General features: G+C 32.0%; 2 protein-coding genes across 3 annotated transcripts; both read left to right on the top strand.

The window, feature by feature from the left end:
- The first annotated feature begins 983 nt into the window (after positions 1–983).
- Positions 984–9,884, top strand: LOC107904324 (polyadenylate-binding protein-interacting protein 4). 2 transcript variants are annotated; one of them, XM_041114573.1, is made up of 16 exons: positions 984–1,333; positions 1,632–1,685; positions 3,774–3,929; positions 3,997–4,158; positions 4,277–4,413; positions 4,621–4,811; positions 5,392–5,569; positions 5,667–5,879; positions 6,925–7,052; positions 7,215–7,284; positions 7,470–7,503; positions 7,649–7,971; positions 8,138–8,281; positions 9,031–9,129; positions 9,223–9,273; positions 9,405–9,884. In XM_041114573.1, the coding sequence occupies exons 3-16, from the start codon at positions 3,791–3,793 to the stop codon at positions 9,447–9,449; spliced, it is 1,914 nt and encodes a 637-aa protein (XP_040970507.1). In that variant the 5' UTR covers positions 984–1,333; positions 1,632–1,685; positions 3,774–3,790; the 3' UTR covers positions 9,450–9,884. The 2 variants fall into 2 exon arrangements, with proteins under 2 accessions (XP_040970507.1, XP_016686153.1); XM_016830664.2 differs by having other exon boundaries at positions 986–1,333; positions 9,420–9,884.
- Positions 9,885–15,508: 5,624 nt separating this feature from the next.
- On the top strand, positions 15,509–16,573 carry LOC107903034 (uncharacterized). The gene is made up of 2 exons (XM_016829100.2): positions 15,509–15,730; positions 15,810–16,573. The coding sequence occupies exons 1-2, from the start codon at positions 15,628–15,630 to the stop codon at positions 16,262–16,264; spliced, it is 558 nt and encodes a 185-aa protein (XP_016684589.1). The 5' UTR covers positions 15,509–15,627; the 3' UTR covers positions 16,265–16,573.
- The last annotated feature ends 5,473 nt before the right edge of the window (positions 16,574–22,046 follow it).

The following is a 22,046-nucleotide window of genomic DNA, read 5'->3' on the forward strand; positions in this document are numbered from 1 at the left end:
ATTTTTATTTTATGTTTAAAAATTCATGTCATGTACTTAATGGGTGGCGTTAGTGATTTAACGGAAATGGAGTCAAAATAAAATTGATTTGAATCATTTTTATAATTTTTTAAAGTAGAGTGACTTAACTAAAAAATTATTAATAGCCGAGTGACTATTTATGTAGTTTATCCTATCCTATATTTAATAATATATGTTTAAGGATCAAATTGATAGAATTTATAAATGTAAAGGTTTATTGAATTAGAATTAAGATCAAATTGATAGGATGTGTAAGTATTGAAGATTAAATAAGCTATTATATTAGTTAAAAAAAAAGTCACATCTTCACTTTCGTTAACCATTTAACAAATAGTGAGCAAAACAAAAATATCTAAAACATTAGTGACGAAATTGAAATTTTTTTATAATTTGGTGACCAAAATAGAAACATACTTATAATTGTATGACTAATTCTATAATTTACTAAAATACAAAATAATTCAAATATGGTTTTATCAATAAATTTAATTAATATATTATTATTTAAATAATAATAAATTTAGAAAATACAGTCCTGCAATGGGATACAAAACTAATTTTTGAATAATCAACAGGTGATCTACCATAAAATAAAGCAAAACTGTAGGAGTATAGAATTTATGCCTGTAAAAGTATCAGAGAAATCCCCGTATTTAGCAGTAGAATGTATTTTGATTTTTTTATTAAAAAATAGATAAATTAATTTTTATACATTTTAAAACGTGTAAATTAGCCTCTCTATTAATTTTAAAAAATTAAAATGATATTTTAATTATAGTTTAGGGACCAAATTAACAATTAATGATTTAAGTTAATGTTCCACGTTATTATTTAATATATAAAATTTAATGGAAGGGTTAATTTGCACATTTCGAAATGTATAAAGGGCTAATTTGCCTATTTTTTCAGTAGAGGGCCGAAATGTAATCTGCCCTAAATACAGGGGCCGATTTGCGTCGTTAATACAGCCGGGTAGAGAGAACCCTCACCGCTTTCCCCTCGTAAATGCATACTGCATGTATTTCTTTTATTAATTTTCACCCCTTTTCTCTTGAAAATCAAAATCTAATAATATCTGAAACTCTCTCCAGTTGTTCTCTCGATCACAAGCGCTAGCCCTCTCTTCCTTACTCTCCAGCTTCGATCTATCTCTTCTTTCTTTATTTTTCTTTTAAAACCCTACATGTTAGCCCTAACTCACTGAGTCCAAGTCCCATTCCTCCTAACTCTGATAATCATCGTTTTCCAACCAAAATTGCCGATTAATTAAACCTAATAAATTAAGGATACTATTTCCTATCTCTCTTTTAAGGTTTTCTTTTTATTTCTCTCTAATTTGTTTTATTATAGTTTTTTTTTTCTATCTCTTGTTGATTTTTTTAATGCGAATGCTTTTAGCAGTTCTATGCTTAATCTTGGCTGCTATTATATAGGGTTTTAGATGTGAAAATTCTCTATTTCAGTAATTTTTTGTATGTAATATTTATATTCTTTTAACTCTGTGTTGATGCTTATATCTTACCTGGATTTGATTTTCTTTGATTTCTTAGTTGACACAATTTGCGTTTCTGACTTTTATCTTTGATTTTCGGTAATTCTTTGTGATGCAGGTATATTTTATCAAGATTCTGTAGAAGATTTTGCCGGTGTCACTGATAAAAAAGGTAGCTATCTTGTTTCCTCTGGAGTAGGCTGTTAAGTTCTTCAGGTTATTGAATGGGGCTAGTTTTGTTTTAAGTAGTAAAGTCTTGATTGGACTTGGTGTTTATAATAGTTTTATTTGTTTATATTGAAGAGGTTATAGTCAGGGTTTCAAATAGCGCGCCTAAATAGTGGTATAGAGGCCACCACTTGCCAAAGTGGTTGTGAATTTAAATCAAAACAGTAGCTGCAAATGGCGGTGAACACCGGCAATCACAGCCCACTATTCCCGTTTTCAGGCTAATTCTGAATGTTAAACTACAAAAGAAAATAAAGCGCAGAGAGAGTGCTGCTGTTAGAGTCCTCTTAGCAATAAGATGGAGAGAAGTTGAAGAAGATAAATGCAAAGTAAAAAATGAAATGAATTACAGAAAATCAAGAAATTAATGTTACATGGAAAGATTTAGGTGTTTTTTGCTTTAGCCTTTTAGGGACACATGTTAGAAAAAACCTAGAATGAAATAGAAAGTTAAGGCCAGAGGGGAAAAAGAGGAAGAAAAGAAAGAAAAGAAAATAGAAAGAAAGGGTTATAATATTTACAAAATCTTAATGGTTCTATTTTTTATGTATTTTTATATTTATTTTAAGGATGGTAGGCATATTTATATTTTTATATATGTAAAATATAATATAATATTTTTAGAATTATTTAGATAGTATAAATTTCAAAAGAACTCAATTCATTTTCATGTTTATTTATGTTAGTATATAAAAATATTAAATCAAATAAAATATCATAGAATATCATAAAATATTTTAAAAATTATGAAATAAAGTACTTTTATGATTGTATGATTATTAAATTTTACAATAAATTATGCATAAATTAAAAAAAAATTCATGACGGCAGTTAGCGTAATGACAGCGATAACCTCAGACCTGCAATAGTGATAAATGCGACATGTCTGAAAATGCGACTGCAACTGCAATTTAAATCCCTGGTTTATAGTTATAGCAGTTCTAATAACTTCTTTAGACATAAGATTTCAAATGTTGATGTTGGTTAAGTTCAACTTGCTGCTATGGGTGCACATGTTTTTGGAAGCTATATTTCTAGCTAATTGCTAATGGCTGTGCAGTCTGTCAACTTCTAACTAAAGGATGGCAAATATTTTCTCCATTTAGGCTGTATGTCGCCTAGTTTTGACATTTTGATCATCATTTGGTTAGGGAACATGCATTTGTCTCTAAGGCCAAATATTTTTGAAATTTTGAACCACAAAAGTTTTGTGCACTTAATCATTTCAAGCATGAGTATTGTTAAAATATGTGGTCTGGTATCCTTCACAAGTTGATTAAGAGCCCTGCTGATTTTGTGAGGTTTTGGTTGCATCATTTGTGTTCTATTCTCAACCAATTTCTGGCTTCATATGCTAACCTTGATTTCTCTTGATTGCTGTATTTCGCATTTGGATTTTGTTCAAGTGATCTAAAAGACGAAACCCTTTTCTAGGCTAGAAAATATAATAATTTCTGCTTTAGCAGCTTTGTCACTTTGATGCCTAAAGCTGTTGGGGTTCCCTTGTAGGCTAAGATTTGTTATATATTTCTTTGAACTTCTTCACGAAGATCAGGATTGGACTTTGTCTTTTGAATACACGATGAGAATTCTACATTGTAAACATATAACAAGCAGAATTCATTAAGATGGTCCTTTAATTGTTGTTACCCCATGAGGTTTAAGTTACATTTCTAGTCTGAAAGTTTTGGATTAACAATATATGGATAAAGTATTTGATTTATTGTTGAAAGCTCAATACAGTCTTAAAGATAAACTTTTATGGTGAATGAGATTGACTGAAAGAGAAACAAGAAATTTTAGCACTGGTATGGCTGCCTAGTAAAGGCACCTTTTTCATTATATAAATGCGAATGCTTTTATACATGGGTTTTATTGAACAATTAAGAGATAGGGGAGATATGCTCTTTTATTGGTGCAATTTTGTATTTAATGGTTTTAGGTTTCTTAATACTTAAGTTGAAAAATTAAGTGCTAGTGTTTTAGAATTGGATTTTGGGATTATTGAATTCATTAAGAGCTTTTCCTTCAGGTTCTTTTTCTTCTGAGATGAATATGCAACAAGTTGTGTTTCCAAAATCTTCTGCTAATGGATTTGGCCGTCAAAGGGGTGATAGAGAGGTTGGGGCTAGGTTGGAGAATAAGATGCAGCTGGGAAAATCCAATCAAGGCAGAATACAAACTACAGGTGAACATTTTCTAATCTGAATATCTCTTATTGAAATTTACCCTTCATCTAATACTACTTGGTATAGGTGCACTGGCTGCTGGGAAGACTGTAGGTAATGAGAGTTTTTCCTGTGATCGGTTAGTTTATCTGACAACATGTCTTATTGGGCATCCGGTGGAAGTCCATGTGAAAAGCGGATCAATTTACACTGGAATATTTCATGCAACTGATGCAGAAAATGATTTTGGTATGGTCCATTATCTGTTTTCTTTGTACTAATTATGCATATGTAATTAGCATTGCAAATTGGCCGTGGTTCCCTTTGAAATAAAACAAATAATCTTGACATCCACTTGCTTATTTAGGAATCATCTTGAAAATGGCTCGCTTGATAAAAGATGGTACTTTGTGTGGTTACAAGTCTACTACAGAGTTTGTTAGCAAGGCACCCTCAAAGATTTTAATTATACCTGACAAAGAACTTGTGCAAATTATAGCAAAGGTTTGGATGATTTTCTTTTCTTTGGAGTTCCATCCCTAGTCCAGTTACTAGTGAAAGATAAAAGTTCAAGTCTGCGTGGGACTTTCATACGTTTAAAGAGTTTGTTTCAGTTGGATAATTGTGAATGGTACTTGAAACTTGGTAAATGTGACTTATTTCATCTTTCATTTTGGTATTACTAATTTGGCTATTTAAAAATGATTCCAGGATGTGGCTGTAACCAGGGATGGATTTGCAAGTGATCCCCAAAATGAAAAATATCAGGAGATTTTGATAGATTCTGCAATATCACAGTCCCGACATGTTGAGCTTGAGAGGGAATTGGAGCCCTGGGTTCCTGACGAAGATGATCTGCAGTGTCCTGAGCTAGAAAATATTTTTGATGGACCATGGAATAGGTTGTGATAAAGTTCTCTCCTTTCAAAAATGTCTTACAATAGTTTTATGGTTCCAGAGCTTAATTACTTCATCCCACTTGACTGAAATTGTGTGTATTATTTATATTGCGGTCTCTGGGTTCCATATATCAGACTCGATATCTTTGTTTTTAATTCTCTTGCTTGTTATTCCCTTCAATAAATTGCTTGGGAAAAAAGATGTTAGGAATTTCGGATGAGATAGTACTCGGATAAATGTTGTTTATTGGCTTTCTTATTGAAAGAATTAAGGATATGAGCAAAAGCATTCTATTTCGATAATTATTTATGCAACATAAGTTTGATATGGAGATGATGTTTGAGCCTTAAAGTTTGTTATGGTAATCTAGTTTGTCAAGAAATTTTATATTCTTTATATTCTTGATAATTAGAGTCTGATTTAGTTGCCAGGTGTAGGTAGAAAGGAGATGCTAGTATTTTGCTGAAAGCTTGACATTTGATTGTCATTATGTGTTGCTTTTATTTACTTTTTCACTTGATATCTTTAATGTTGTGCTTTGTCAGATTAGCATTGTCTTGATATATGTACTTGTACTATTAGGAACTGGGATCAGTTTGAAACCAATCAAAAACTATTTGGTGTAAAAAGTACTTTCAATGAGGAACTTTACACGACAAAACTCAAGAGAGGTCCTCAGACGAGGGAATTGGAGAAGGAAGCAATGAGAATAGCAAGAGAGATCGAGGGTGAGGACACCCAAGACCTTCATTTAGCTGAGGTAGGATTTTCCTAATATCCATTGTTTGCCTCTTAAGGTTCTTTCTTTGTTATTTTCTCTGAAGTTTCCTCATGCTTTCATATTGAATTTTTGATAGGAGAGAGGCGTTGATCTTCATGATGATTTTGATATTGATGAGGAGATGAGATATTCGTCGGTCTACAGGGGTAGAGGGGTTGATGATAGTGGTTATGAAGAAGATGAGGACATTTTGTTGGATTCCCACAATATTGAGACATTTGGAGATTCATATGATTCTCTTAGTAGAAGCGCTGATGGAGTTCGAATGCCATCAAGCTCTTCCTTAGTGGTAGTTATCGACCTCTGGAATTTGAGCTATTCTAGTTATTTCTTTTTTGAATGCAAATCCATATTATGATTAGTCGTGCCTAAAATTTTGACCTTTTTTAGGTTGTGTATATTCCATTTTCAGGCTACTTTTGCTTGAGATTATACACATAAGATAACAATTTGACCTTAGCTTATCTGTTCTCTAGGAGATTATTATAATCTAATGCACTGTGCCTTTTCAAATGAATTCTTACTCAATGAATTCTGTATATATTTTATTAAGTTTAGGGGCTATAAATGTTGTAAAAACATATATTCTTAATGTAAGCATAACGGCTTGTTCTATGATCTGGAAATTTGAGCTTCTCTTTGAAGCTGTATTGTGTAGAATTACATTTCATTCTATTTTTTATGAATATTATGTTATGTTGAGGGTAGATATAGCTAGAGGAATGGTTATTCTGTTCCATGTTGCCCAGGATTTGTGTTCAAGCTCCACTTTTCGGCAAAAATGTTTTCTTTTGCATGGAAAGGAATATATGGGTGTTAAATAGGTTTGCACTGCCAATACTCTGAAGGAGTGTAAAGAAAATAATAAGACTAGAACTATCCTGAATTTTGATTTTTTTCATGAAGAAAATAAATTATTGGATCTTATGGTGAGCAATATATCTTCCTAATTGTTCTTTACTCAAATAACACTCTTGTGCAAGGTTGATTAATTTTGTGCAATGGATCTTGTGGCTAAAGAATTTACTTCAACTTTTTGGTACTGGCTTAACTGTGCCACTATTGTTAAGTTTTTCTTCTCAAAACTTGTCTTTCATCATAGCTTTCCCTAACTATAATATTCTCTCTCTGCACTTTGATGGTTATTTCAATTTTAAGGTTGGACAATAGTGAAAGATTTTTTTTTATACCTTCCTGATAGTTGTTGCATGTCAGGAGCAAAGTGGTATAAAAAAGATACTTCTATTTCCACTGGCTGTGCTTGTTTTTACTTCTTTGTGTGACCCTTCCCTGTTATAACATACTCCCTTTATATTTTTGTTTTTCTTTTGTAGGATGATGCACCATCTTCCCAGGCAGCCATTAGTGAAGATTTGAATTGCTCTCGACCTAATGATCAGGCGAGACAGTTAGCATCTGAACTCCCTTCTAAAAGTTTCTCTGTATCTGCCAGTGAAAGCAGGTATTTTATCTTTTTCCGCTGGACATGCCAGCCTGATTTATGTTTTCTGATTAGATTCTGATTCCTTGTTTCTGTTTGTTTAAAGCAATATTAAAAGTAGTTAGTTTAAGGATATGTGTTCTATTAGCTCTTTATATTTCCTGATTTAAACACTTCATGTAGGATCCGAGACAAGTTGCTTGGTGAACATGGTGGAAGCAGTGATGGTAATGAGTTTCCAGAAAAGCAGTCTGTAAGTTGATTTTCCATAGATAAGCAAATCTTGTAGAATGAACGTGGAGCGCCTTGTTTTGTTGCTTTAACTTCCATATCTGATTTATATCTCCACTGGAGTTCCCTGTTCTATGCTTCTAGTTTTAGTCTATACGCTTCTAACATGTATGTTTTCTGTTTGAATTCCTGTTCATATTAATGGAGCCATCTGAGGACTTGCAATTGTCAAAATCTGTTGGTGAGTGTGATTTACTATCTAGGTGCTTGGTGTTCTTAAACAATTGCAATCGTCTTTTTTGTCATGTTACGCCACATTCAATTGCACATAGTCTTGCTGCTACAGCTAATTATTTTAATGCACTGACAGCAAATTTTAATGCCAGATTCTGGGTCATTATTGAATGACAAAATTGATGGGTCTGATAAAGCTAGACGATCTGCAAATCCTACTAATGCTCCATCTAATGCTTTGTCAAAGGTTAGTGAAAAGCCAAGTTCTTCAGGTAAACTCTCGGAAGGTCCAGCTTCTAGCAAAGCAACTGATGAGATGCATTCTGCAAGTTCCCATGGACCACCTGATAGTTCTACATCATCAAATTCAGATTGTGTTGGTACTGTCTCAGCATCTGGTGGCTTTGGCTTATCACCGAGTTCATCGATGGGTTCATTGTCCTCTGAGAAGTCAACACTGAATCCCCACGCAAAGGTCTGTTATCTTTAACTTTTCCCCTTTAACATAATAAACCGACTCCAATATGTACACAGTTATGAACTTTGACGAGTCTTGAGTGTTCTTTTGTTTAGATTTTAATCTGGTTTGTTACTTTCTTTTGGTTGTCACTTCACTCGTCTAACATGCTTAATTCTGTCAGGAATTCAAACTCAACCCTAATGCAAAGAGTTTCACACCATCTCAGACACCTGTCAGGCCTCTATCCCCAGTGTCTGATGGTTCTTTCTACTATCAGACACAGATGTCTCCTTTACCACATATGCACATGCCTGTTAGTTTTGGGGTAAGTTGCTTAAAAGTAATTACAATTTTTATGAACACTACTTTGCAAGCAAGAAGTGCATTTGTCTACCATTCTAAAAACTCCTGATGTTGCTATGGACTGAAACGAATAAATCTTGTTCCCTAATGTTTCCCTTTGGTTACTTATGTTTTATGTATCAGCTAATACTCGAATTCTGAATTATGACATGACCTCTGAGCTACTAGGGGGAGCTTTGGTACTGTGCATTGATTCTTTAATAGCACTTGTCTGGCATCATGACAACGCTTTCAGGGAAACAGTAAAAGGAATTGAAACATAGCTTTCCAATCCTTCCATGCCTTGTTGCATTTATGGTTCAATGGTTTTTATGTTTGTGGGGCAATTGCGGGGGTAGATGGTCTAGGTGGGGTTAAGTTTGTTTGATTAGAATTAATATGGAAAAAGTACTCGCTGAATTAAGGTTAGGTGTATCTGTGCAGGCGTGATATTGCTTTCCAGGTCCATAGGATATCTGCTACAACCTGTAACTTTTACATAAATTATCTTGTATTTTGTGGTCTTTAACCGGATGGAACTTGATGAAGCAACATATATTTTAGTAAATGAGGGTAAATTTTGGTTTATGATCTTAGCTATTACTATTAGTAGTCATATCCATTCTTACACCTGGTGCTTAATTTCATTTTGGATTTTCTTTCTGTTTAAATCCAAAATGTATTCTCTTTAGTTTACCTATGAAATGTTGTTCGATGATATGGCTTTTGCAGATTGGGCCCTCCTTTCCTGGGCACCAACCTGTTATATTCAACCCACAAGTGGCACCAATACAATCACCGCAAGCATATTTTCATCCAAATGGACCTCAGGTGCAACCTTTGCCTTAAATTATTATTATTATCTTCATTGACCCATCCTAATGTTCATATTTATTATTTATATGCGGTGTTTTAAAACTGCAGTATGGGCAGCAGATGGTACTTGGGCAACGGCAAGTGGTGTATTGCCAACCTGTAAGTGGTTCGGAAAACTCCTAGAATTTGGTTTATGTTTCTCGGGCTTGATAGTTGTAACACTCTTTTAAGTTAGTATTCTACTAAGTTATAAAATTTCCAAGGCAACTGGGATCTTGATAGAACTGAAGCTAACGGATTTGCAGGAAATGCAATACAAAGGACGGGATTATTAACTAATAAGTGTGTCGACATCCTTCTCCGAAGCTTGCTTGCTATTCTCGCAAAGAGTAAAAACTTTTTGGGAGGCTTCTTGGATCAATTTTTTCTTTCACAAAACAAAGCCTAGTCCTACCGGTCCAAGAAAGAACCTATATATATATAGGGGATGGGGATGATGTTTACTGGTTTTGTGGGGGATAATTTTATAAACCCTCATGACTCTTTGGACTTTCTAGCTTTTGTTAACTAACCTCCACCTTTGTCTGATTGGATAGTTTTTTAATCTTTGATAGTACTGGAATTGTATCAATTTTGTGGTGCAAAGATAGTGTTGCGTTCTACTCCTATGTACCTTAAAAAAAAAAAATTTCTGGTGAGATGTATGTGTGCGCCTTGGGGGGCTGGGCTACACAATTTTGATAGTGAAAGAGATTGATGCAGTTTATTGACAGGTAGTGTCGTACTATTGATTGAATAAGGCTGATTAAAACATCTAATAAATATTAGAAGGCATTTCAAACTTAATTTTTGAATGTTGAATTTTATTAAAATTATTAATTTCACCATCTTGGTCTACTTTAATCCATTAATCTTTTATATGATATGATCCTTAATGACATCACATACATGAATGATATATATAAATATATAGGTATAATGTCAAATTTAGCTATCAATATTTATATTCTTTTTGTCAATTTGATCATTATTATTTTTATCTAAATTTGACAACATTAAATTTTTAATAATGCTAGCATGACAATTTGTGCTATTTGTTTATATGTCATATTAACAAGTGATTAAGAAAACTATAAAAATATTCAAAATTTTTAAAAATATATAAACTTTTTATAATTTTTTTTAAAAAAAAAAGGTATGAAGTATACGTTGATGTCTATGTAAGCTGTTATATTTAAAATTTAAAGATTTAGTCAATATTTTTGTTAGAAAATAACAATTTGATTCTTTTTGAAAGATTGATGGTCAAATTTAATTTTTTTTTTTAAAGTTGAAAATTAAATTTAACCAAAAAAAAAGAGTTAAATTGAGAAAAGTGTAAACTTTGAGAGTTAAATTTGGGAGTTATAGCCATTAAACTCTCAAGGCAATGAGAGAATGAGAAGGCAACCCAAGGTTTTAAGCTTCATTTCATTGTCATCTTTAGATAGTCCATCTTTAATCTTATCAATCCAATCATGAGGATTACATACAAATAGAATAAAATGAGATGAGAATTGCATGGGGAAAATAGAGAGGCAGGACTCGCTTTCCATACTTTAAAAATTATAAAACTATAATGAGAATGCACTTTGCTAAACAACAAATTTGCATATTTAGATTTTCATGATCATCAAGTTTAACTTTCAAACAAAACCACATTTTCATGTCCCTTTAAAACCCTAAAAGCCAGACACAACTGCATATCTGTTGCTTTGGAAAAACTATCAACAAAATTTCCTGAAATATGAACCTTTCAGATTTCAAACTTATCACCAAAATTTCCTTCCAACAACTTTTGATCTGTCCCTTCTCTTGTATTCGAAATCTTTTCTAATGTGGTAGCAGATGAATTGCAACTAAGAGATGGGATGATGTATTGTAGTTTATTTAGGTCCATGTTGGAGATTTGTAGCTGTTTCTCTCAACACGTTTTAAAAAAGATAAGGAAGTTTTTAAAAAATGACACCCTTTTAAGTTTTTTAAAAAATCTCTTTAACTGCAACTATTAAATATCTTAATATTTGGTAAAATAATATTTTACTCCAATTAGAATCACTAAAAATTCACTAAAACATATTTTACGCGGTTTTAATTGAACCCTTTAAATATATGCGTCAAGCATGCATATATTGTATACAAATTTTAGCCTTGTCAAATTAAATTAAGTAAATGAACGTTTTATATAATTAATTTAACTTATGAAAAAGGTAAATGGGATCTCAATATTTCTTAAAATTCCAACCGTTTTGGCTATAGGGTGTGATCTTATAGAATCTTGTAATGTTGGTAGTAAAATTAAAACATTTCTAATATTATAAACAGTGACTGAAATTTAGCAATGTATTACTGTTATCTAAGTTGCAAAAGGTCGTGGTTTGACATAACCTTCTTGTAACATTGTTACTATGTAGTCTTTCTCTATACCCATGATATCTAGATTGAACACGAGTCATAGAACAATTACACTTACATAGTCCAATCTTTTTATTTCTTGAATCTCAAATAGATTAATATACAAATGAGTTCGATATCTCATATTGACTCATTTGAGCACGACAATGTATTTCTATTCAAATTCTAATAGGGGCCCCAATATATCGCTCACATTATGTAAGGTATACCGAACAATGGCCTTTATAGTACATCTAATTATGGAAGATGTTTGACTAAATCAAAATATACCACTCCTTATGCTTAGAACTATGATGACCTCAAGTCTAAGGATAACATACACCATTATCACTATGAGAATTGTAGTGGTTTTCACGTAATAATCCAAAAGCATTCTTATGGTTGGTGGGTCCATTGCATTGTTCTCTAATTTGTACACATGCATTTGATTTGGCATCTAATATTAATGGCAACGCCTTGTCATTACTTAATCATATATTAGTCTCAATGTATTATTGTTGCCTCAACCAACAATAATTCTTGACCAAAGATAATTCAGAATAGTCATACTATTTTTTGGATGTTATTATTATTCAAATTATTTAATAAACAAAAACAAAGACCGAATGCGCTTATTAATAAAACAAGGTGACAAATGAATAATAATCATCTCATGATTAGTCTTTTGTATACAAAAGATCGTTTTTATGCAATATTTCATTTGCATGTTTAACTTAAGTAATCAATGAGCCATGTTTGTCTGACTTGCATACTAATTATGGATATTCTAACAAAGAAATATGAATGAGATTTATTTCATTTCCATTGATAATTAGTTAAAAAGCTCCTATAAATGATCAAATATGATGAAATTACAACACTTAAACACAAATGCCTAACAGTGAGTCATCAAGAATTTGCTCCTATAATATTTTCAAATTCAAGGACCTTAAGTTTTTGTTTGGGACCAAGCTTTAACTCGTTTCCATCCAAATTCTCGAAAGAGTCCACGCCCTTGATAGCTTAATTCTTGCCTTTACTCGCACGTCTTCTTCTTGCTTGAATATGTTCGCTGGTAATTTTTCTTGCTCTAACTGGTCATCAAGATTAGGAAAGATAACATGATTAAAGAGGCTTGCCCCTGGGGTTCAATGCAATTTGACATTGGCTTGGTGACTGTTATCGTGCTAGCATGCAGTAGCAAACATAGGGTTGTTCTTCTTCGTTGTGTAATATCCTAAACTAGTATGCATTAAGCGCCATTTGAGGTAGAGGTGGAGTAAAACCAAGTGGGTAAATTGGAACTTCATTGTTATATTTCCATTAATTTGATCAAGGTTTTTCCCTAGTGATTGTCCTTTCTGTAGCTTCTTTTCCTCGAGTAAGAGTCATCATGATCTTCTCCATCATTTTGGCTATATATTGTTGAAATTCTTGTCATGACATTCCCATGTCCTGATGAAACCTAGTTAAATGTTGAACTCTTATTGTATCCTTTCCATTCTCTCCATCCTTCTTGTTTGTTCGCTTTCCATTGTTTTAGCTTGTAAATTAGTAATGTTGCGTGGGCAATTTTGGACATTTGTGAAATATTTACTTGAAATACATTGTATGATACATATAGATTATAGATTATATACGACTAGACGGATAAATGGATTTGGATAAAAAAAAAAGAGGTTCATTTTTTAAACGGGTCGGATCTCGGGTAAGTTTTTTTTTTGCTCAAGTCTGGCCTGACATGTCTCGAATTTACAAAAAAAAAACTTGCTACTGTTTTTACTGTTTTGCTACCGTTTTGCTATTACATTATTACTATTTTGTTGTTATTGTTTGGGTATTGTATAACTCCTATTTCATTGTTAAGTTTGCTACTATTTTAAAAGCATTTGTTTGCTAAATTGCATTTATCTTAGTGTTATTTAAGTAAAAATAACTTTTTTATTTATTTTCAATTTGTTGGGAAATATTTATTTTAATGTTTTTAATGTATTTGATGTATTATATTTTTTAAATTTATTTTTATCTAATAATAATAATATAAAAAGTAATACGGACAAGCCGAGCTCATATTTTAACATTTTTATCCATATCAAATTTAAACAAAATTTTAACCCATTTTTTAAGTCGGACCAAACCTTTTTCAATGTTTGTTTCATATAAAATTGGATGGTCAACGTAAAAGATTTTTTAGTTTATGTAAATTTACTCCATTATTCCAGTAAAATGTCTTATCAAATCTTTTTTGATAAGATATTTTCAAAACTGATAAGACTCTGTTCATTGTTTTCACCGTCGAAGAAATAACCCATCTCCAACACCGTCAACCTCTCCCTCTTTGATGGCAACAACTCAGGTAATGATACCATCTTTTCCATTCATCTTTTCTTCAACCTCTCTGCTGTAAAAGAAACATTTTTCATAAATTGAGTCCTTTTCTATTGTTCTACATTTTTAAGCATGTCTCTGACTCCTTGGTCTACGTTTCTACTATTCTTCGGAGCTTCTATGTTTTTACCATATTTCGTTTTTCATATTTTACAAAATATTTTCAAAAAATTTATCAAACAACAAAAAATATTTTAAACAAATTCATCAAAGTACTAAAAAATATTAATTTTTCCGGAAAGATAAATCATTTTTTAGAAACCATTTTCAGTGAAACAAACGGAATTTAAACGAATATTTTTCTTTGATTTAAAGTTTGTTTTTCCTTAAAAAAAAATTTTACTACGTTTTCACTTTCACGTGTAAAATATGGAATATAAACAAGCATTGCAAAAGGTCAACACGTTCCTGCAAAGAATTTTTGTGTAGTCAATAGGAAGAATATTCAGTAATAGTAGGTGCAGTTTATAGTAGACTTGATCAACTTCTCAATGGTGATTTCATATAAACAACCATTTTAGCTTTGAGACAAAACAATAAAACAATCATGCATTCCTTTACAAATACATATGACTCAATGACCTTTTTTTTAAATATTTAAAATTATAAATATATTTATATAAATTGACATAAATAGAATAAACGAGGCTTTAGTAGAAAAGGTAAAATAAAGATGTTAAAAGACGAAAACATTTTCACAATAATTTAGTTTGTATGATAATGGGAGGGTAAACTATAAAAATAGTCACTTATGTTTGAAATGTTACGTGTTAACCACTTACGTTATCGTTTTGTTACAAAGTGGTCATTCTACTGTTAAGCTGCGTTACCTCCCTAATGACGGTCCTACGTGGTAGTCCAAATGGGTTTTAAATGCCAGCTTGAATGTCATACGTTGCAGTTCAAATTAAATTTATTTAATTAAAAACTTATTTTCATTCCAGCAACTGGACATTCAAGTGGGCATTTAAAATGCATTTGGGCTGTCACATAAGACTATTGTTAGGGAGATAACTGAGTTTAAATGTAGAATAACCACTTCGTAACAAAACGATAATGTAAGTGACTAAAACGTAACATTTCAAACGTAAGTGACTATTTTTGTAGTTTGCCCATAATGGTATTTTAGTCATTACTTAATTAAGTTAGTACATGATTGACTCGTGACAACAACTTAATTAAATATTTAGCCTTTTTTTTATGATATAATGCTTAAACTAACTTGTTCGAAAAAATAAATGTCTAAACTATCCATAACCCTCTAACCTCTAAAGTGGAAAGAAAGTGCGTGCAAACTCACATTAGCAACCAAGGGGGAAGCCAAGAATTTGATCTTGAAGGGTCCAGTTAAAATTTTGTGTCAAAATGGTTTAAAATGAATTATTATTTCTTAAGAGAAGCCAAAAATGCAAATATTCCATTTTAGTAATAGGGCTAAAATGAATTACTAAAGGTCCTACACCTTTGGCTTCATCTTAGGCTAAAACAACAAAAGATAAGTGTACATATACCAAACTTGAAGTCTTTGCAGTAGACAGTATTTGACCAGGACAAGGTCGGATGATCAGTGTTTGACAATTTCACACAACATGTCTGATTTCCAATATTTGGGAAAAAGAAATCCTTAAATTTTTCCTATAAATTGGGTTGTAATGACCTTTGATTTTTTATATCGATAATTGAGGTTTAACAATGGCTACTGCAATTATCACGACTACTTCTCTTCTTCTTACTTGTTCAGCGCTTCTTCTGGGTTTTCTTCCAACAACTGCTCATGCTAGACCCTTTCCAACAGGTAATAATAATTTAGAAACTACGGTAACATTGCGAATCAAAACTGCTAATCTGATAAATATTCCTTTTTTGTTTTTCAGAACATTCAGTTGACAAGTTCATGGAGATGATAATACGGAGGAATATTTGGATAAGTACTTCAACTGAAACCGCCATGGAAATAACCGGGAATGATGACCGTGATGACAAAGGAAAGGTGGTTCCATCGCCACCAGTGACAGCCTATTCTCTTCCATCTCAAAAGCTAGAAACACCATGTGGTGTGGGAAGTACATGCAATGGTTTAATTTCCATGGTTACTAACTTCGGAAAGACCGCAAAATCACCGCCATCTCCAAATCCAGCACCATCAAAACATCAAGGAACGATTGAGCAGCCGATACAACAAAGTCCGTTGGCTCCAGATTTTGAGTTTAAATCCGTGGCTGCTGCACAATCACCACCTCATCCAGCACCCTCCAAAGGTCAAGGAATAATCGAGCAACCAATACAACAAAGATCATCTCATGATTTTCAAGTACTGGCTTCATTTTGAGTTTGATTTCTGTAAATTAACATGTCTGTCACACTAGCTCTAGTCTGTGCCCACGCAAGTGAGGTTCACCCTTCACTTTATGTATCAAAACCTAGAAATTATATATTGAGGGTCCAATAAGACGATAAGTTTGCACCCATAGTTTGGATCATAGACATGGTACCAAGAGAATTGAAACCCACACACGTCAATACCACTAATTTGGCATTACAAAAACCCTAATTTAGTCTATGTACAATAGGAAAGATTTTGAGAAATCTTTTTAGTCGGTTTGATACAACTTTCAATTTATCTACTATATTAACTCAATCTAGTTTTATTTAAAAAGATTTACATTACAATTGTAATATCTCTAAACCCCCCGAGTCGTGAACAATACTAAATTGAGAAATAAAATTTAGAATTTTCGAAGCAAATAAAATAGGAATTATTAGTTTTAGTAGAGAAGATAGTTGGATGCCAGAGTGAGTTGAAAAATCTCGTGTGTTGGGATAAATAAATTTGGGGCATAGATTAAATTGTAAGAGTGTGAAAAGTGTTGGGGCAAAAATGTGAAAATTGATGTCCACGGAATTAACTAAAAATTTGACTAAATTAAGTGCACCTATCAGTTAATAGTATAGCTATGGTGAACAAAGATATCGCTTCCACGAATACTAAAAATACTAGTAATTATCGTCATTCTATTATTTAACCGAATAGTTTGAGTGATTGATTTAAAAACTAAAATTAACTAACAAACACGACAAATAACAAATCAGGAAAATAATTGATTAACAATAAAAAAGCGAAACAATACCCAAGAAAGGATTCATATAGATTTCATCTGTTACTATTAATCTAAATTACGCAATTTCTTTACTTAATATCTTGATCCGTAGAAATTCGTAAATTATGCTAATATCTCTTTCGAGTGTAAGAGAAATTGACTCTAACTCGTGTTATGGATTCTTCTATTAGATTTAACTCTAATTCAGTAAATTTATGTTGTAAGACCCAAATTTTGCCCGGGGCCCAACAAAATCACAGCCCGAATACCAAAACTCAACTAAAACCCAAAATACCCCAAGCCCAAATACAACCCAAAATAAAAAATAAAAATAAAATAAAAAAATGAAGAAAAAGAAAAAAAACCTAACCTCTTCACCCTATGTGCCGCCCTAAGCGCCACCCTAGTCCTCTTTTGTCTATCACTTGTAAAAAGAAAAGATAGTAAATAATAAAAAAAATGTTGTAACAAGGCTATAAAAGCCATCATAAAACCAAATGTAAAGAGGGGAGGAGTAAAAGAAAAAAAAACATTGTATTTTCACATAGAGATCAAAAATCCAAAGCAAAAAAAAGGTTGATTTTAATTTCTTGTATTCCCTTTGTTTCTTTTTCATTTATTTTATTTTCTTTATTTTATATACATATATATATACATAATTTAATTGAATTACTTATTTGAATTCCCTTGCAAACATGTTTATATTTTTCCCTTTAAATCTATTTATGCATACCATTTGTTCCCCAATTTTAAATTATACTTTGTTTATTTCAAACACTTGCCTATATTACTATTTTTTTTATATACAATGTTTATATTAAGTTTTATGCTTTATGTATCTTGTTAATTGTTGGTAAGTAAATCTTGTTTCAAAATATTTTGTATAATTATGATTTATATTATATAGTATGTTGTTCGTATATTCTTTTGTATATTCTTACATAGTTGCATTTATATAATTCATTTATGTTACAACTTGCTAATATGTACATTATTCGTTTTAAAATTTTATATAGGTACACATTACTATTGCTATGCACATAATATATATTTTATATATATATACATTTTTTGAATCTTGGTTTTAAATTATTTTGCATAACACTAACTTTAAATTTCCTCTTATAATACTTATTTTGAAGCTCATTTATATGTTAAACTTTATATGCTTTATGTATTATTTATTTTTATTTTTTATTTATTTTACAATCTATTGTAAATTTTTTGCATGTATTATCTGTTTATGTATATATATATTTATATATAATTTACCTACTTTTAAATTGTTCATTTCAAGTTTATTTGTTTTAACATTTTTTATTACCTTTTAAAATATTTTCTTAAAATAGATTTTTATTTAACCATTAGTTAGAAACGTTAAATAGTGTATGTGGTAAGATTATTATCATTGGGCATGTTTCGATTTTCATGTTTGCACTTTTCAAGAATTTGTATACTATATTATTGATATATGTTTTCCATATTTGTTACTTTGTTTTGCATACCCATGTATTATATTATGATTGAGATTGCCAACCTATTTGCCTGAAATCAACCTATTTGCCTGAAATTATTCATTTCATTTTCTTTGCTTCAAATGAATCGAATAAATACGTTGCAAGTTTGTTTCCATAATCACTCCCTTTTAAAAAATAAAAAATAAAAAATAAAATTTCAAAGCGAGGTAATATTTCGTGTTTGGTAATTCGAGAAATTGTGCCCTAACATTTTGAGTTTCGATTTTCTGTTTGACCAAATAAATATTCTCTCGAGATTTCGTCCATGTTTTTTTAAATTAAAAATAAGGCAATATTTCGAATTTAGGAAATTCAAGAAAATAGTACCCTAACTTACTAGGTTTCAATTTTTCTTGTTTAACCTAAATAACTAAATATCCTTTTGAAATTTCAAATGCATGAGTTTTGGAAATTATAAAATGACCTTGTATCGAGGATTTGAAATGTTATGTCCTATCGTGCCGGGTTGCGCTTTTTCATTTGTTCAAAATGATCGAAGATCCCTTTGGAATTTCACTCACGTTTTCTAAAAACTCTTTAAAATGAAAGAAATGTTCGATGTTTGACAATTCGGGGAATAGTGCCCTATCGTGTTGGGTTGCAATCTCCCGTTTGTTCAAAATAATCGAATGTCTCTTCGGAATTTCACTCGTATCTTCTAAGATGAGGCAATGGTCAATGTTTGGAAATTCGAGGAATCATGCCTTACTGTGCTGGGTATCGATTTTTCGTTGGACCAAATAGTTGGGCATCCTTTTGTTATTTTCGAATTATAAATTTTCAAACATCAAAACAAGAAGATTTTTGGCAAAGGATTCGGGTTATTCAAATGTTATTAAAAAGAACCACATTTCAAAAACATTTTTAATTTTAGACAAAATGACATTTTTTAATCGATTTGGTACCAATTTTGGGCGTAACGAGGGTGCTAATCCTTCCTCATACGTAACCGACTCCCGAGCCTATTTTCTCATGTTTTCGTAGACCAAAATCATTGTTTTAGTAAACCAAAATGTTTTATTAAAACAACCCAAATTTCTAGGTGATACGATCACACCTAAACAAGAAAAGATTGGTGGCGACTCCATTTTCGCTTTCCAAAAAGTCAATCAATCATTTTTACTTCGAAATATAAAAAAAATGGTTTCGACATATGTCATCCTATTTGTAGGATGGCATGCAACTCCACTCAATTACGCAAGATCTACTCTTAAACAGGGTCTATTCAACATTCAATTTAAGCACATCAAACATGGATCAATAATCTAGAAATACTAAACCAAAAATTAAACGCACATAATTGAGAAAAAGAAACTAAGTATTTATTGCGTAAAAATATAAATCAAATGACATAATTCATCATAGGGTTCATCTCTCTATTTATTTAGAAAATTAGTTCATGCTTGAAAATAAAAACATCCGATATACAGTATAATCGAAAGAAATAAAGAAAATCATGATAATCTCCTAAGAAATCAACTGGGAATCTTCAATCTTGACGAAAATCTACTTCATAATCGGCTTCAATGGTGTTTCTTGAGTTGTTTTCTTGAATATTCTATGACGACTCACTCTTGTATTCTTATTTTTGTCATATATACATCTTAGAATGCTTGAAAAACCTAAAAATCATGATTTTTTGAAGTTTGGTGTGAAATCCCATGAAGTTGACATGGCCTACCACATTCTTGTGTGGTTCACACGGTTGTGTGGAGTGGTCTAGCCCGTGCGATTCCTGCAGCTTACACTACACCAAAACAGGTTTTTAGCGGCGTTTTTTTAGGCCTTTAGCGGCGCTTTTTAACGCCACTAAAGATATTTGCGGCGCTTCTTCAAGCGCCGGAAAAAATGCCGCTAATGAAAACGTCGCAAATGTTTGCAGCGTTTACAAACAAAAACGCCGTTAAAGACCATGTTCTTTAGCGGCGCTTAGAAAAAAACGCCGCTAAAGATCATGTTCTTTAGCGGCGCTTAGAAAAAAACGCCGCTAAAGAACATGTTCTTTAGCGGCGTTTGTAAAAAAATGCCACTAAAGACCATGTTCTTTAGCGGCGCTTAGGAAAAAACGCCGCTAAAGAACATGTTCTTTAGAGGCGCTTAAGGGAAAACGCCGCTAAAGATCATGTTCTTTAGCGGCGTTTTTTTTCTAATCGCCGCTAAAGAACATGTTCTTTAGTGGCATTTTTTACAAACGCCGCAAAAGAACATGTTCTTTAGTGGCGCTTTTATACAAAAACGCCACTATTTTTGGGATTTTTTTTATTAAATTTTTCATTTTTTCTGCCCTCCTGTAGCAAAATTTCAAAAGCAACATTTCAAAAGCAACCAATAGCAATAAATTTATATAATATTTCAACATAAGGGAATAAAATAATATTAATATCAATAAATAAAAGTGAATTCATATTGTTTTTGCAAAAAATGTTAAATGTTAAATGTTAAAATGATAAAAATATTTATGTCATACACTATGAAGGTGGAAGTTGCGACTTAAACATCTTCATCATAATCTGAAGCTGCTGCTGAAGTTCGTCGTACTTTTTGCTCTGCTCTGCTTCTCTTGCTGCAGCCTCCGCTTCCCTCGCTGCAGTCGCTGCTTCCCTCGCTTCCGCCTCTGCTTTAAGTTGTAGCTGGAGTTCTTCATATTTCCTTTGAACCTCAATTGTAGTCGCTTGCATCTGAGCCATTTGGTCTTTTAACCTCTGAACTTCAGCTTGAGCCTGACTCCCCGAAGCCATGTATTGGTGGGAGCTGGATCCAAAATATTGGGTTGGGCTAACAAAAGATCCTTGAAATCGAACCCGACCATACCTTTCAGGACCCAAAACTTCAGTAATAATCCGATTATCAATATCTTCAAGATGAACCGAACTATCACTAGAAGCAATTGCTTCGTACTCCGCCTTTTTATCATTTAGTTTTTCCTAATAAATATATCACATAGTTAGGAACACAATATTGTATATTGAAAAACATATGCAACATAACAATAGTCGCATTAACTGCAATGAATTAAACCATTAGAAAATAAACACTATAAATAACTAAAATAAGTCAAATCGTATTAAGTAAACGTACCATTATTTCAGCAGCTTCAGGAGTCATGGGAGATCCATCTTTCTTCCTATGTGTAATTTCAAAAAGTTGAAGGCGTCCAACTTTTTGACCGGACGACCGTTCCTACAATATAGTAGTATAAATATTATTTAATAGAAAGTTATACATATTCGACAATATTAAAAAATTTAAAAATACCTCCGCCTCAGCTACACATGCGAAACTTCTCGACCCGGCTGTGTGGGTGAATTTTTGTTTCTGCCTGCTGCTTATTCCAACTTGTTCACGATCCTACGTTATGAAATTTTTTAGTACGTAAATAGAAAATACTATAAACCAAAATAATTACAATAGTTTAGAAGGACGTCAGACCTCGCCTTTATTCGAATGCCAAAATCTAACCGCATCTTCCCATTGGTACCTCAACATACCCGGCGGG

The sequence above is a fragment of the Gossypium hirsutum genome, chromosome A05, assembly GCF_007990345.1.
Source record: "Gossypium hirsutum isolate 1008001.06 chromosome A05, Gossypium_hirsutum_v2.1, whole genome shotgun sequence".
Taxonomy (NCBI): Eukaryota; Viridiplantae; Streptophyta; class Magnoliopsida; order Malvales; family Malvaceae; genus Gossypium; species Gossypium hirsutum.